This window comes from Triplophysa dalaica, chromosome 6, assembly GCF_015846415.1.
Source record: "Triplophysa dalaica isolate WHDGS20190420 chromosome 6, ASM1584641v1, whole genome shotgun sequence".
In the NCBI taxonomy this organism is placed as follows: Eukaryota; Metazoa; Chordata; class Actinopteri; order Cypriniformes; family Nemacheilidae; genus Triplophysa; species Triplophysa dalaica.
Window position 1 is genome coordinate 13,929,209 of NC_079547.1, and position 13,070 is coordinate 13,942,278.

The window sequence follows — 13,070 nt, forward strand, 5'->3', positions numbered from 1 at the left end:
TCGTAAAGATGTATCTTTTATAAATGTGATCAAACTAAATACTCTTCGAAGAAACGAAGTATGCAATACTACTATAGGTACTCAAGATTAATATGAGATTGGCAGAATAAGAATAAAAGAATAAATATTCTTATACAAGATCACATTTGACGGTGAAAATGTATTTTTCAAAACGAATTATAACGAATGTCATTACTGATTCTATATATGTCTCGTATTTCCGTCACATGATGTTTTTTAGCAAAGAGACTTTCATCACTCCCAGATCTCTTACGTAACGTCTTCAGTCCAGTTTGAGTGTTACGTCAATTTCTCGCGAGATTAGCATTTCGTGAGCTAGCTGGATGAAGGAGTTCCAAAGCTGGGAACGCTGAGAGAGAGGGAACGAGCAAGAGAGGGAGGAGCGGGGTAAGTTTGTAAACATTGGAACCTTTGGGTGAAGAACAGGTGACACGCAACATATTCGGATTATCTGAAGCATTAAAATTAGTCATTTCAAATCTAGGTAGCACGAGTGGCAGAGGTGTCATGACACGAGTTACCCTGCACGCGACGCGACAATTACAACACTCCCATTATAATCAACGACATCGACACGCGTTTGTACGGCAATCGCGAACTATAATGGGAGCATTTTCGTTTTGTCGCGTCGAGTGGCTCGTTTGCTGTGGTAATTCGGTTGTTTTACAGACCGTTGGCTCATGTGTGGTTAGCATTAGCCAGTTAGCTTACACTAGAACCCTTTAAACAAGACCAGGGGCTCCCTGAGCTACGTTTAACCGGGCGACGTTTAATCGTCTGTTTAAAATGACATTTTTGCGCATCATTGGAGGGTATTGTATCGCTTTATGGAAAGGTTTGACGTTCGAGAGGAAACGCATGTTAGTTAGCTGTATGTGTTAGTGCTGATGAAGCTGTTAGATGTGTTTCTTTATTTGGCGGAAACGAGACAACAGTAAAATGAAAGCGTTTTATCATCTAGTCATCATTGAGATTATGTAATTGTTTTTAACCCAGAAGGCCTCTATGCTGCAGTGAAGTCTTGTAGAGCCTCTTGGCAAATGTGACAGGAATGCCACTCAACAACAATTCAAGTGTCAAGTATTAAAAGCATTGATAGTTGACATATGGATACGTAATGATCAGATGATGAATTGAGTTTACGTCACAGAATCGAATCGAATAGAAACTAAGTTTATGAAAGCTCAGGACATCATAACATAAATCCTATCTTTTTTTCTCTGGATGGTCTTTAGAAGTGACACAGGAAGTAGTTGATCTAAAATGGGAGACGATCGACCCTTTGTCTGCACTGCCCCAGGCTGCGGACAGGTAGGAGACACTCTTTTATTTGATCACTTTCTGCTGTTTCTACATTCTTCTTCATTATACTTGAATTTCAAACCGTGTATGTGTAAGAAATAAAAACGTGATTGGCCCATATACATGTCAAATTAAAAAAATGCTGATTTATTTATGATGTTTTCTGACACCTGTACTAGATGAGCAATTAAAAGGCCTATTAGTGCTTATGTACTATGCCAGTTCAAACATGTACTGACCAGCTATTTCTAAATAGAAAATTTATTCATGTCATAATATCAGTTTGTTCAATTTATATTCGGATCAAATTGTCTTACAAATTTTGGTATTATAAACTAACGGCAACCATGGAATGTAAATATTGGTTACAGGATTGCTCCCTAAAAAACCCATAATAACTAAACTCTAGGAACTTCTGACCAAAACCTAATAGTTAAAGAATACACCATTGAAAATCCTATTCATTGACTGTTAATCTGAACTACAACCTGATTGATAATTGTAGTTCTAATGGCTGTGGCCCAAGTGTAGAACATATTCTTGAAAACAGATGTAGGGTGGGCAGATGTCGTTATTGTATTTCATGGTAACAGTATATACCACAATATTGTTCAGAATGTCTGATGTCACATTCAAATATTAAGTTCTGGATTCTACTCAGGATTTGTTTGTGGGTCTTCCTTATCTGTGTGTTTTCGTTCTGGCTGTTTTTTTCTCATAAATTTCATTTCATTTGTGCCTCACTTGGATTAAGACGAAGTATACATGAAATAGAGTCTGTTGCTCTTGTCATTTTATTCCATCACAGTTATATATACAGACGTGCTAAAATTTGTTGATACTCCTCCACAAAAAATGCACAATTTTCTCTGAAATAACTTGAAACTGACAAAAGGAATTGGCATCCACCATTGTTTATTCCATATTTAATAGAAATCAAACGTTCCTTTTTGATTTTTTATTCAACATAATATAACAAATGAATATGTTATAGACAAATATGATGGGACGCCTAAACTAATAAATTGTTGCACAACCTTTAGAGGCAATCACTGCAAGCAAATGTTTTCTGTAGATCTCAAGGAGACTTCTGCACCTGTTGACAGGTGGTTTGGCCCACTCTTCCGGAGCAAACTGCTCCAGCTGTCTCAGGTTTGATGGGTGCCTTCTCCAGACTGCAAGTTTCAGGTCTTTCCATAGATGTTCGATAGTATTCAGATCAGGTCTCAAAGAATGCCACTTCAGAATAGTCCAAAGTTTTGTTCTTATCCATTCTTGGGTGATTTTACCTGTGTGTGTTGGGTCATCATCCTGTTGTAGGACCCATGACCTTCGACTGAGACAGAGTTTCTGACAATGGCCAGTACGTTTCTCCTCAGAATGCCATGAGATTTCATTGTGCCCTGCACAGATTTAAGGCACCCTGTGCCAGATGCAACAAAGCAGCCCCAAAACATAACAGAGCCTCCTCCATGTTTCAGTGTTGGTTTGGTGTTCACTTCTTTGAAAGCTTGATTTTTTTTCGTCTGTGAACATAGGGTTGATGTGTCCTGCCAAAAAGCTCCAGTTTTCAGTCATCTCTCAAAAGGACAATCTCCCAGAAGGATTGTGGCTTGTCAATATGAATTTTAGCAAATTCCATTTTTATGTTTTTCTTCCTCCTGGGCCTTCCTCCTGGAGCCCACATTTGCTTAAAAAGCGACGGATGCAGCTATCAGAAACTGACGTACCTTCACCTTGGAGTTCAGCTTGTATCTGTTTGGTAGTTATCCTTTGTTCTTTTTCTACCATCTCACTATGCTTCTGTTTAATCTGGGACGATTTTCTTCTTGGAGCCGCGCCCAGGGATGTCGACTTCAATTCCATGGACCTTAAACTTTTTAATAATATTTGCAACTGTTGTCACAGGAACATCGAGCTACCTGGAGATGGTCTTTTAGCCTTTACCTTTACCACGATTGTTTTTTATTTTCTTTCTGAGCTCCTCCGAACAACTCGATCCCTTGCTTTCTCTGTTTCATGTTCCGTGTGGTGCACACAATGATACCAAACAGCACAGTGAATACTTTTCTTCCTTTTAATGGGCTGAATGACTGATTACAAGATTGGATACATGTGTGATACTAACTAAAGAAACAAATTAGTTTAAAATATCACTATAATCCAATTATGTATTATATTCTCTAAGGGTTACTAACAAATGTGTCCAGGCCATTTTAGAATGTCTTTGTAGAATAAGCAAATGCATCTCTTTCCACTGCTTCTTTACTTTGTTCTATGTCATACCAAAGGCATGCAAGTATACATGATACAATAGCTTTTTATTTCATCAGTCTTCAGGAGGAATAAAGCATTATTTCAATGAGCTGTAAGGGTACTAACAAATTTGAGCAGGTCTGTACGCTCATGGCGCCCAGTCTTATCTTTATCAGGGGTTTTATTCGGACAACGTACCAGCTGTTTACCCAGCTTCCAGCGAGCAACTGTAAGAGGCTCCCATAGCACTGCATAAGTGAATAACATAAGCCGTCATCAAAACAACAGATGGCTTCATATCACCCACTGCATCTTTCTCTCTGTCGGATTTGAATTGAGATTAAGATCGGATGGAAAAGCGAAAAATAGGGGATTAATGCGTATCTCTGTTACTATTTCTCTTAAATCAGAGGTTCACCAATGAGGATCATTTGGCAGTGCATAAACACAAACATGAGATGACACTGAAGTTTGGACAAGCCAGAACAGACACGGTTATCATAGCAGGTTTGTTTCCCTACATACACAAGCACCTGTTGGTTTTATTTGTTGCGCAAGATTTTCTTATGACTTGTTATGCTATAATGTGGTTTTATGGTACAGTATTGCAAATTTTCACATGGTGTTGTCTGTTAAGCATTAGTGAGATTCTGAATGCCAAATGTTGACTAATGGAAGTATCTACACTCAGAGTGACTGATGACAGGGTCACACTTATTTTTATAAAACGGATTTCCATTGAAAATAAAATGTAGCATTCCTTGACTGTGTCACCATGTGTTTGTGCATTCAGATCAGACGCCCACTCCCACCCGTTTTCTTAAGAATTGTGAGGAAGTGGGTTTGTTTAGTGAGCTGGCTGGCTCCTTTGAACAAGATCTTCGCAAAACACACGAGGAGGAGGAGAGGAGACTTAAAGGCACGGTAAGATAGAAATTGTGAAAAGCATGTCGGGAAAATGGTTCTTTGGTTGTGGAACATGTGTGCTTTTGAATCAACTTGTGCACTGTATGCCAAAATGTGTAGTTCATTCATTAAATTGTGATGTCACTGATTTGATTTATCTTATATGATAAGCTTGCGGTTCTGCAGACGCCAACAGAGAATAAAGAGAGAGGCGGGCCTCTTGAGATTGACTCCTCTCCCGCTGACAGCCCCAACTCCGCCTCCAGCATGACGAACAGCAAAGATGCGGTTGCCATGGTCAAAGAACCTGTTGCCATGAGGAAGGGCATGGTAAGATTTAATGTTTTAATATTAGGTCAAATAACACAATCGACACCACAGGTGATATTTTGCACTAGAGCAATGTTATAATGCTTTTTATCACAATTTTGCAGGATGTTCCTCCAAGGACTGCAGCTAGTTCCACACCTACACCGACAATAGTGCGCCCAGGCTCGCTTCCCCTACACCAGGGATTCGATTCCATGATCCCAACTCAACCCTCCCCCACCTCAGTTATCACTAGGACACCTCCCTCAAACAGACTCAGGTACAAACACACTCGAGCAAAATAAAAATGAGCATTTGGCACACAAGGAATTCACCCACAAATCGAAATCATTGATTGTAAGCCTGTTTGAAAATCACACTCATCCATGTCTCAAGTTCAACTCTCAAGGATTAGGATGTAATAGTTAGCGTCTCACTGGATGTTAGTTTTATGAAATCTTGACAGCCATAGTCATCCTATATACTCCCTCATGTCATTTCATATGTTGATGACCTTTTTCTTCTGCAGAAGACAAAAGAAGGTATTTTGAAGAATGTCTCAGATTTCTTGTGTTCCATACATTGGAACATACATAGGGATGATCCCATGTATTCTGCATGTCATAAGGGTTCGAAATGACATGAGGGTGTGTAAATGATGAAAGAATCTTTAATTTGGGGTAAGTTAGACGTATATTTGGGTAGATACACTCCTGAGCTGAAACATTTTTAATTGCATGAGTCATTTCAGTGTTGTTCACACCTCTCCTTTCTCACCCTGTGCGAGTAACAGAAATGTCCTAAAATAGCACCTCTCTCATTTTTTTCTTCAGCTCCCCGTCTGGCTCTTTTCCTTTGCTGATGCAGCTTCCAAATGGTCAAACCATTCCTCTGCTCCCTAGTCCAGGGCAGACTTCAGTCATATCGGTATTGATCTCTATCACACACCAACAAAAAATGAACTCTTGTCACACCTTCAAACAAAGCATGAAATTGCGCCTTTGAACAATGTGGTCAAAGTTGCTTTGAAATGCAAACTTGACTTGCATCAGTAAGGGTCAAAGTATTATTTCTAAAATTTAGACCTGAATTGACTAATGTTGTGTTCAGACCAAACGCGAATGGCGCTTGAAGCGCGATAGACCTACTTGCGGCGCGAATCGTGCGAATGAGGCGGCACGAATTGCGCGAATGAGGCGGCGCGAATGACGCGAATCGCGCGAATTGAAAAATCTGAACTTTGGCGAAAATTCGCGCCGCGTTAACCAATCAGGAGCTTGCTCTGGCAGTCAGGTGATTATGATGTTGCGAGGGGCAGAAATCCCAAACGACAATGGAGGACAAAATCATCGTTGCTGTATGTGGATACCTGGAGCTGTACGATACATCTTACTTTTATCGAAACAGAAATAAAAAAGTGAGGAGGTCGGACAATCGGGCAAGTTGTCAAAAACGATCTTTACACAATTTAAGCAATATATATATATATGGTACTGGAGCCGCCTGGCAGAAGCCCCTCCAATGACGTGAATTCGCGTCTGCAATGAAGCGAATTTGATGCGCGAATGAGGCGAGTAAACTAAAATGTTCAATCGTCCAACTACGCGCGAATAGCGCGATTCATTCGCGCCATTCGCGCCATTCGCGTTTGGTCTGAACACAACATAATAGTTATTGTTACCCTACACCAGGGATCTTGAACCCTGTTCCTGGTGAGCTACCATCCTGCAAACTGCAGCTCGAACCCTGCTTTAGAACACCTGTCTGTAATTATCAAGCAACCCTATACAACTTGATTAGATGGTCCAGGTGTTTTATTGGGGTTGGAGCTGAAATCTTCACGACAGTAGCTCACCAGGAGCAGGGTTGGAGATCCCTTCCCTACCCCTTACAAAAATATTTTTACAATTTGGATTTCAATTACGAAATTATTTGTCACATTTTTCTCTTGTGAGGGTCAAAGTAAACACAATTTCTGATGACATTGTCAGTAATGTGACCCTCGTCACAATAATCATTAGTTTCCTGCTTTTAGTCTATACTTTGTAAAATGTGTTAATCTTATGTTGCTATGTGCGTCTGTCTATAGCTTGCCAGATCATCGAGCACAGTGCCCAATATCCCAGGTATTCCGGGGCCTCCTATTGGTGGAAGCAGCAGTGGCTCCTCTTCTCCGTCTGGATACAGTACACACTCTGAAGCCAAGACGGTGAGGGTGCTCGCATGTACACCCACGCTAATACGTGCATTCAATAAGTTTACATGGCTAACAATGAGATTATTAGATAATAAATAAATAACTGAACGCGTCAAAAAGAGATCTGTCCATTAATTTACACACTGTGGTGTTTTCCTTGTGTTTGTGTATGGGATGTGTCTCCATCTAGAGGCTAAAGGCCGCACTATCCCTGCAGAGTCCTAGTGGACCAGCACCAGTACAAAAAACAGATCACACTGAGACACCATCACCTGCTCAGCCACAGGTGCTCAAATAACACTTCATGTCTGTGTTACATGTGTACTGGGTGATTCTCACGAAATTTTGGCTTTAGTGTTTAAACTTAACAGCCCAAAAAAATTCATATCATGTTTTGTTAAAAAACAGCCATGATGTTTAAGCAACTTTTCATCAACTCTTTATTAGACATTGATGAAGTGTATTTCAATAGAAAATATACATTACATTTATTAAATGAGGAAGGCTGCCTGTTACGGTAATGTTAACCAATATTGGCATTGTAAACGGTTCGACAAAAGAATATAACATTTGTAAAGATTAAAAAAAAGTGTTGTCAGTTGAGAATATCTGTTAAAAACTCTTTTAACATAAAGAACGTCGACGCAGCTGAAGCTTTATGTTAATGAGATTTTCAGTAGAAAATGCAATAAATCACAAATATAATTAATTCCTAGGTTAAAATTATTCTTTGTGTACGAACATAATTATCTTTATTATGATCATTTTTGTGATAATATATCATGTTTTATATTTAAAATAGGGCTGTCAACGTTAACGCGTTAACGCATGCGATTTGTTTTTTTAGATTAACGCGATAAAAATATCTAACGCCATTAACGCAACATCTGTATTTTTATGTCATCATTGTCTACCGTTACATTATATAGTCACACTCTTATTCATATAAAGGCCTTTAAACTATTCAGGCGTCTATTTGAAATGGTTGTAGTTACATGGCCAAAATAAACAATTTCAGGCTGTGGAACACTGAGCAATGTGACAGCGGTCCCGTCTTGTGTATAACATTACGCGTGGGCTTAAGGCCGCATCGAAATCTGTCAGACAGCGCACCAGTATTAACTTCTCTTTCGTGCTTGTGTAGTATCACATTTTGTCTAGTATTATAGTAAGCACAGTCTTCAACAAGTTAAATAAAGTCTTGAATGAAAGCAAAGAGTAGTGAAAATAGGAAGCGCATTGGAACTGCTTAGAGCGGCAACTCTTAGTGGCTGTGTCCACCGAGGAGTTTACGCCTGCGGCCGACGTGTTTTTTCAGCAGAAATCCCGCGGTTTTATAAAAAGACATCAGCTGACGACCCTATTTTCGCACGGCTGCTGCGCGTCTACATTTAATATAACGTATATTAGTGGGGAAAAGAGGCGAAATGTGAATCGGGCCTAAATGTGCCTCTGTGGAAGGGGATGTGTCCCCTGAGGTTTTCTGCCGGCGGATTGAAATTGAAAAGCTGCGTTTTTTGAAAACGCAAGCAGCTGGCGTTTATATCGCACTCATCGCTGGCGATCTGCATTTTTCCTACGCTTACATCTGTGTTCTATCGGGGGCCCAGAGTTGAACGTTTTAAGGCACGTAAGGTCCTATTCACATTTCGCGTCTAAAACCGTGCGGAAAACGCGAGCTGCACTGCGTTCTCCTTTTTTTCCAAAGATCCTGAACTTTGTGCTCTTCTGGCGTCTCTCGTCGCTAAGCAACCATGGGCCATGATAGCCGTTGAGACGAGGAGGTATAAACAATTATATATGGATTATATGCACTGAAAATACCTTGCAATAACTCTGCTACTAGATTTAGTTATGCTGTGATCATCCGTGTCTCCATTATTATTGAGCTTGTCTATATTGGCTGGTTGGTTCTTGTCACATGACCTGAGCTTGTGCCTTTCTGAAAAGTTGACATTTTTTCATCTTGATATGGCGCCGACGCTCCTTGCGACCATCTAACCCCCTATTTCTGCCTGCCGTGCGTCTGCATGTAAAATAATGAATAGGCGCGTGGAAAGAAGCGAAATGTGACGCCTCAGTGGGCGCAGGGGTTTAAAGTGGCCGCGTTCTTAAACGTGCTGCTGTGACTCTTAGCACTAATGTTAATCAAAGAACAAAAGAAAATAATATTTAATTAGTATTCTTCTGTATTTCAGTAAAGACTGTAAAGTGTTCGAGAACTTCAGTATTTTCTGTGTATTTGGTAGGAAGGGCACATTGATAAGTAGATTTGTTTTTTTTAACAAACCAATTATATTAAAGACATCAGTAACAAAGCCAACAATAATAGAATGTTAGCTTTCATTCATAAAATGATGCTGTTAAAGAAATGTGTTGTTTCTATATTAATTTGGAGATAATATTTGAAATGATTAGAATGTGAAAGTACATTTAAAAACATAAATGCTGTGTGTAATTAGTTCATTTATTTTGTTGATTTTAATGCTGTCAATCAATTAAAAAAATGAACAGTGTATGTTTTATTTCACTACATGTGTGTGATTAATCGTGATTACAAATTTGAATCTATTGACAGCCCTAATTTAAAATCATTACTGCTAGGGATGCACCAAATGTTCGCTAGTGACATCCTTTGACACCATACAGTGGTCGCGTGCACACAGTCCCCTTGAACTAAACATCTTGTCAATGTATGTTCTGTGCATCCGGCTTTTGCTGGAGTTTTGAGGAGAAACGTGAACTGAAATGGTTGTCACTCAGAATTGCTTGCATTCTTTTTTTATTTTATTTTGCAGTGTAGCCTATAATAATCAAAGCCTATGTTTATTCATATTTTTAGTTTATTATGTTCAATGACACTTTTTAATGAAGTGTTTTGTAAGGGGTACAGAGTACAGGACATTCTTTCAGCAGTCAGTTATAGGCTTAATGTATGCTATTCAAGAAGTTAAAGTGAAGCTCCATTTCTTTTTTTTTTATTTAGCCTACTTTATTTTTCTCAATTTTAATTTAACTTAAATTGTATTATATTAAGAGTAAGACAAAATATAAAAAGCACATTTTGACTAATCTGTGTATGCAAGAGTGAAAAAATTGGCTAAATGATTACAAGAAATACGTAAAGCCATGTTCGGTATTCAGTGTTTCATTTTTATTTGGCTTCAGTCAAGAATTTTCATTTCTGTGCATTCCTAATTACTGCCACAATGTTCAATAGTTTCGTGAGAATGACCCATACTAGTGTTGAAACGGTTGCCTTTTGTATTAATAGGCGTAATGAAACGACTGTTAATTAGTTAACATTTTCAAACAGGGTTTTAAAGAAAGGAACATTTTATTCACGCGTTGTTTTCGATTATCATGGGAAAATTTACATGGACTTCTAATCATCTACAAATTATGTTGTTTTATGCATGCGTGATATTGTTCGGCTTTAATAACAATGAACTACAAATCCTGCAAATGGTTTAACTTTTTCACATATCCCATGATGGCATTCCATAATGCCAAACTGTATTTAATCACTTAAGCAGCCCTAATAAATCATTAAATGATTGGCTTTAGAGTGCTAATTTCATGTTGAAAAGCATAAAAATAATACATTCAAATGCTGCTTGGTGGTTTATAAACATACAGTACATTGATTGTCCTTGATAACCTCAGTGTATCTGACATCCCATGCCATGTCTTGCAGGCATCCCCGGCTCAACCAAAAGGTGGACGCAGACGTCGAGGGGCCGACATAGAACCTGATGAACGCAGACGCCGTTTTCTTGAGCGAAATCGAGCCGCCGCCTCCCGTTGTCGACAGAAGCGAAAAGTGTGGGTCAGCGCGCTAGAGAAACGTGCGGATGAGTTAGCAACTTCTAACGTCACACTTACTGTAAGAAAACACTTACTGTCATCTTTTCTATGCGATTGATCTTACTGTACTGTCCTACACATCCCTGCATATAGTGTTTACTTTCTTTGATATATGATCACGTGGCTCTTGGAAATCTCAGAAGGCTTTAATGACACAGCGTATGTGTTTGGCAGAGTGAAGTGTCTCTCTTGAGGACTGAGGTCATACGCCTAAAAGAGATGCTGTTGGCTCACAAGGATTGTCCTGTCACAGCCTTGCAGAAAAAAGCATATCTTGGTAAGCTATCTGTTCATTCATCTCCTACACAGCAGAGATTTTTTTTGTAAATTAATGTTACGCGTCAGTTAAGAAAATGTCTCTCTCTCTAGCCGCAGGAGTGGACGAGAGTGCAGCATTATCTCTGGTGATGCCTGTTTCGTTACCAGCTCCGGTGTCTGTTAACGGTCTAAGTGTGCGCGCAGCAGAGGCCGTCGCGGTTTTAGCGGGAATGGGCTCTGGCCAATGGAGCAACTCAGCTGGAGATGCTTCCTCCCAATCACAGCCCACATCCAGATGATGAGCATGTCAGCCAATAGGAACTCAATATACTTTCAATGAGTCTTTCAAAGGAGGGAATTTCCAAATATTTCCCCTCAAAACTGTCACTCTGTGTATTTGCAAATGCCTCTCATGTGACAAATGGGAATCAACATTGCCACGCTCTGACCACACCCCTTTCACCCACAGCCTATCATAGACTCTCCCTGGGCTAAATGGAGAAGCAGCTCTGCCCCTCACTAGAAGATCCCCGACCGTGCACACACTAGGAAGCACTGCAGTGGAAAAGTTTCGTAACACAATCTATTTAACACAGATTTAGATGTACTTGTATAGATCCACTCACTAATGCATTCAGTTGATATTTTGTCCGGTTTGCAAATACTTTCCGTTTTGCATCGTATTCAATTGTTTTTCTAATACGATGATTCATTGCATGATTCTGGCCACATTAGAAAAATTACTACACTATGCAGATACATTTAAACACGTTATTTCTGGCTATCGCTATCTCACACACTCGCTCTGACTTTCATAATGTCCCTCTCTCTTCCTCTCTGTCTTAATTTTATTGTTGTATCTAAAGTAATTCTCTCAGGTCTGTGGCTGTTCTAGTGAAGATTTCGTATCACTTAAGCGTATCCTGGCTGGCACCACAGAATGGACTCGCAAAAGCTTAAGAATGGAGAGAAAATAAGAGCAATATATTTTTGTATTTAAATATCGTTATTGGTTTGTCTGCATTTTGCAGTCTATATATGGATGTATCGGTTTGCGTAACCACGTGGATGTGTTTTAGATGAGTATGATTATGATATGCTCTGCTGAATTTTAGTTAACTTGCAGCAAAATACATAAACCCTTTGACATTAGAGGTTAGACCCCAAGGTTGATTTGTATCTGGTCTTGTAGCAGGGAACGCCCACACAAACACTCGACACGCGTAATGACTCGTGCTAGCATTTTGTGAATGTACCACAGTTAAATGTCCCGGCTATTGAATGTGAAGCGCTGTAGGAATAAAATATTTCTCTTTTCTCCGGGTCTGAAAAGCTCAAAATGGGTAACCTGAATGAACTTCATCTTGCGCACATAACTGACACATCATTTATCAAATTATATGTCATTAAACAGTGTCACTGTTTAGTTGCTGAAAACATCTGACGGTATAACCGTTCCATATAATACTCGACTCATACAATTTGATCTCCAACTTTTTATTCTCTGTGTTCTGATTAAATGGTGTGCAGACTGTTTTTGTTTGTTTATCCAGCCTGTCATATCAGTTTACAGTATGTCATTAACCTGCCCTGCATCTGGAAATATCATATTTGGATGTAAATGTACCGCTTTCTTCAGTGTGTATAACTCACTGATCCCAAATTGTGTAATGTGACATTGAAGCCCTTAAACTAGAGCTGTAAATATAGAATGAGTGTCAGCATACAAAAACTTGCTTACTGTATGACTAACTGAAATGGTTCTTAAGATATAATTAAACATTGATGGAACTCTTCGACTGATTGTGCTGGTTGTGTGAAATATTTATAATCGTTGTTTAAACAAGAAATAGAAGTGTTAATAGAAGTACTGTTAACTGCTTTGAACACACGCAGAAAACTTTACGTGCAGTATAGAACGACAGGAAGGTAAAGCAGATTTACCACACTTTTA

At 39.3% G+C, this 13,070-nt stretch overlaps 1 protein-coding gene across 5 annotated transcripts; it reads left to right on the forward strand.

The window, feature by feature from the left end:
- Window positions 1-320: 320 nt before the first annotated feature.
- atf7b (activating transcription factor 7b) lies at window positions 321-12,912 on the forward strand. Of its 5 annotated transcripts, none has more exons than XM_056750687.1 (12): window positions 321-408; window positions 1,257-1,332; window positions 3,990-4,086; window positions 4,373-4,503; window positions 4,657-4,815; window positions 4,920-5,074; window positions 5,628-5,721; window positions 6,884-7,003; window positions 7,182-7,277; window positions 10,689-10,877; window positions 11,033-11,135; window positions 11,228-12,912. In XM_056750687.1, the coding sequence occupies exons 2-12, from the start codon at window positions 1,285-1,287 to the stop codon at window positions 11,413-11,415; spliced, it is 1,380 nt and encodes a 459-aa protein (XP_056606665.1). In that variant the 5' UTR covers window positions 321-408; window positions 1,257-1,284; the 3' UTR covers window positions 11,416-12,912. The 5 variants fall into 5 exon arrangements, with proteins under 5 accessions (XP_056606665.1, XP_056606667.1, XP_056606668.1 ...); XM_056750689.1 differs by having other exon boundaries at window positions 4,672-4,815; XM_056750688.1 differs by lacking the exon at window positions 321-408 and adding an exon at window positions 427-447.
- Window positions 12,913-13,070: the final 158 nt, after the last annotated feature.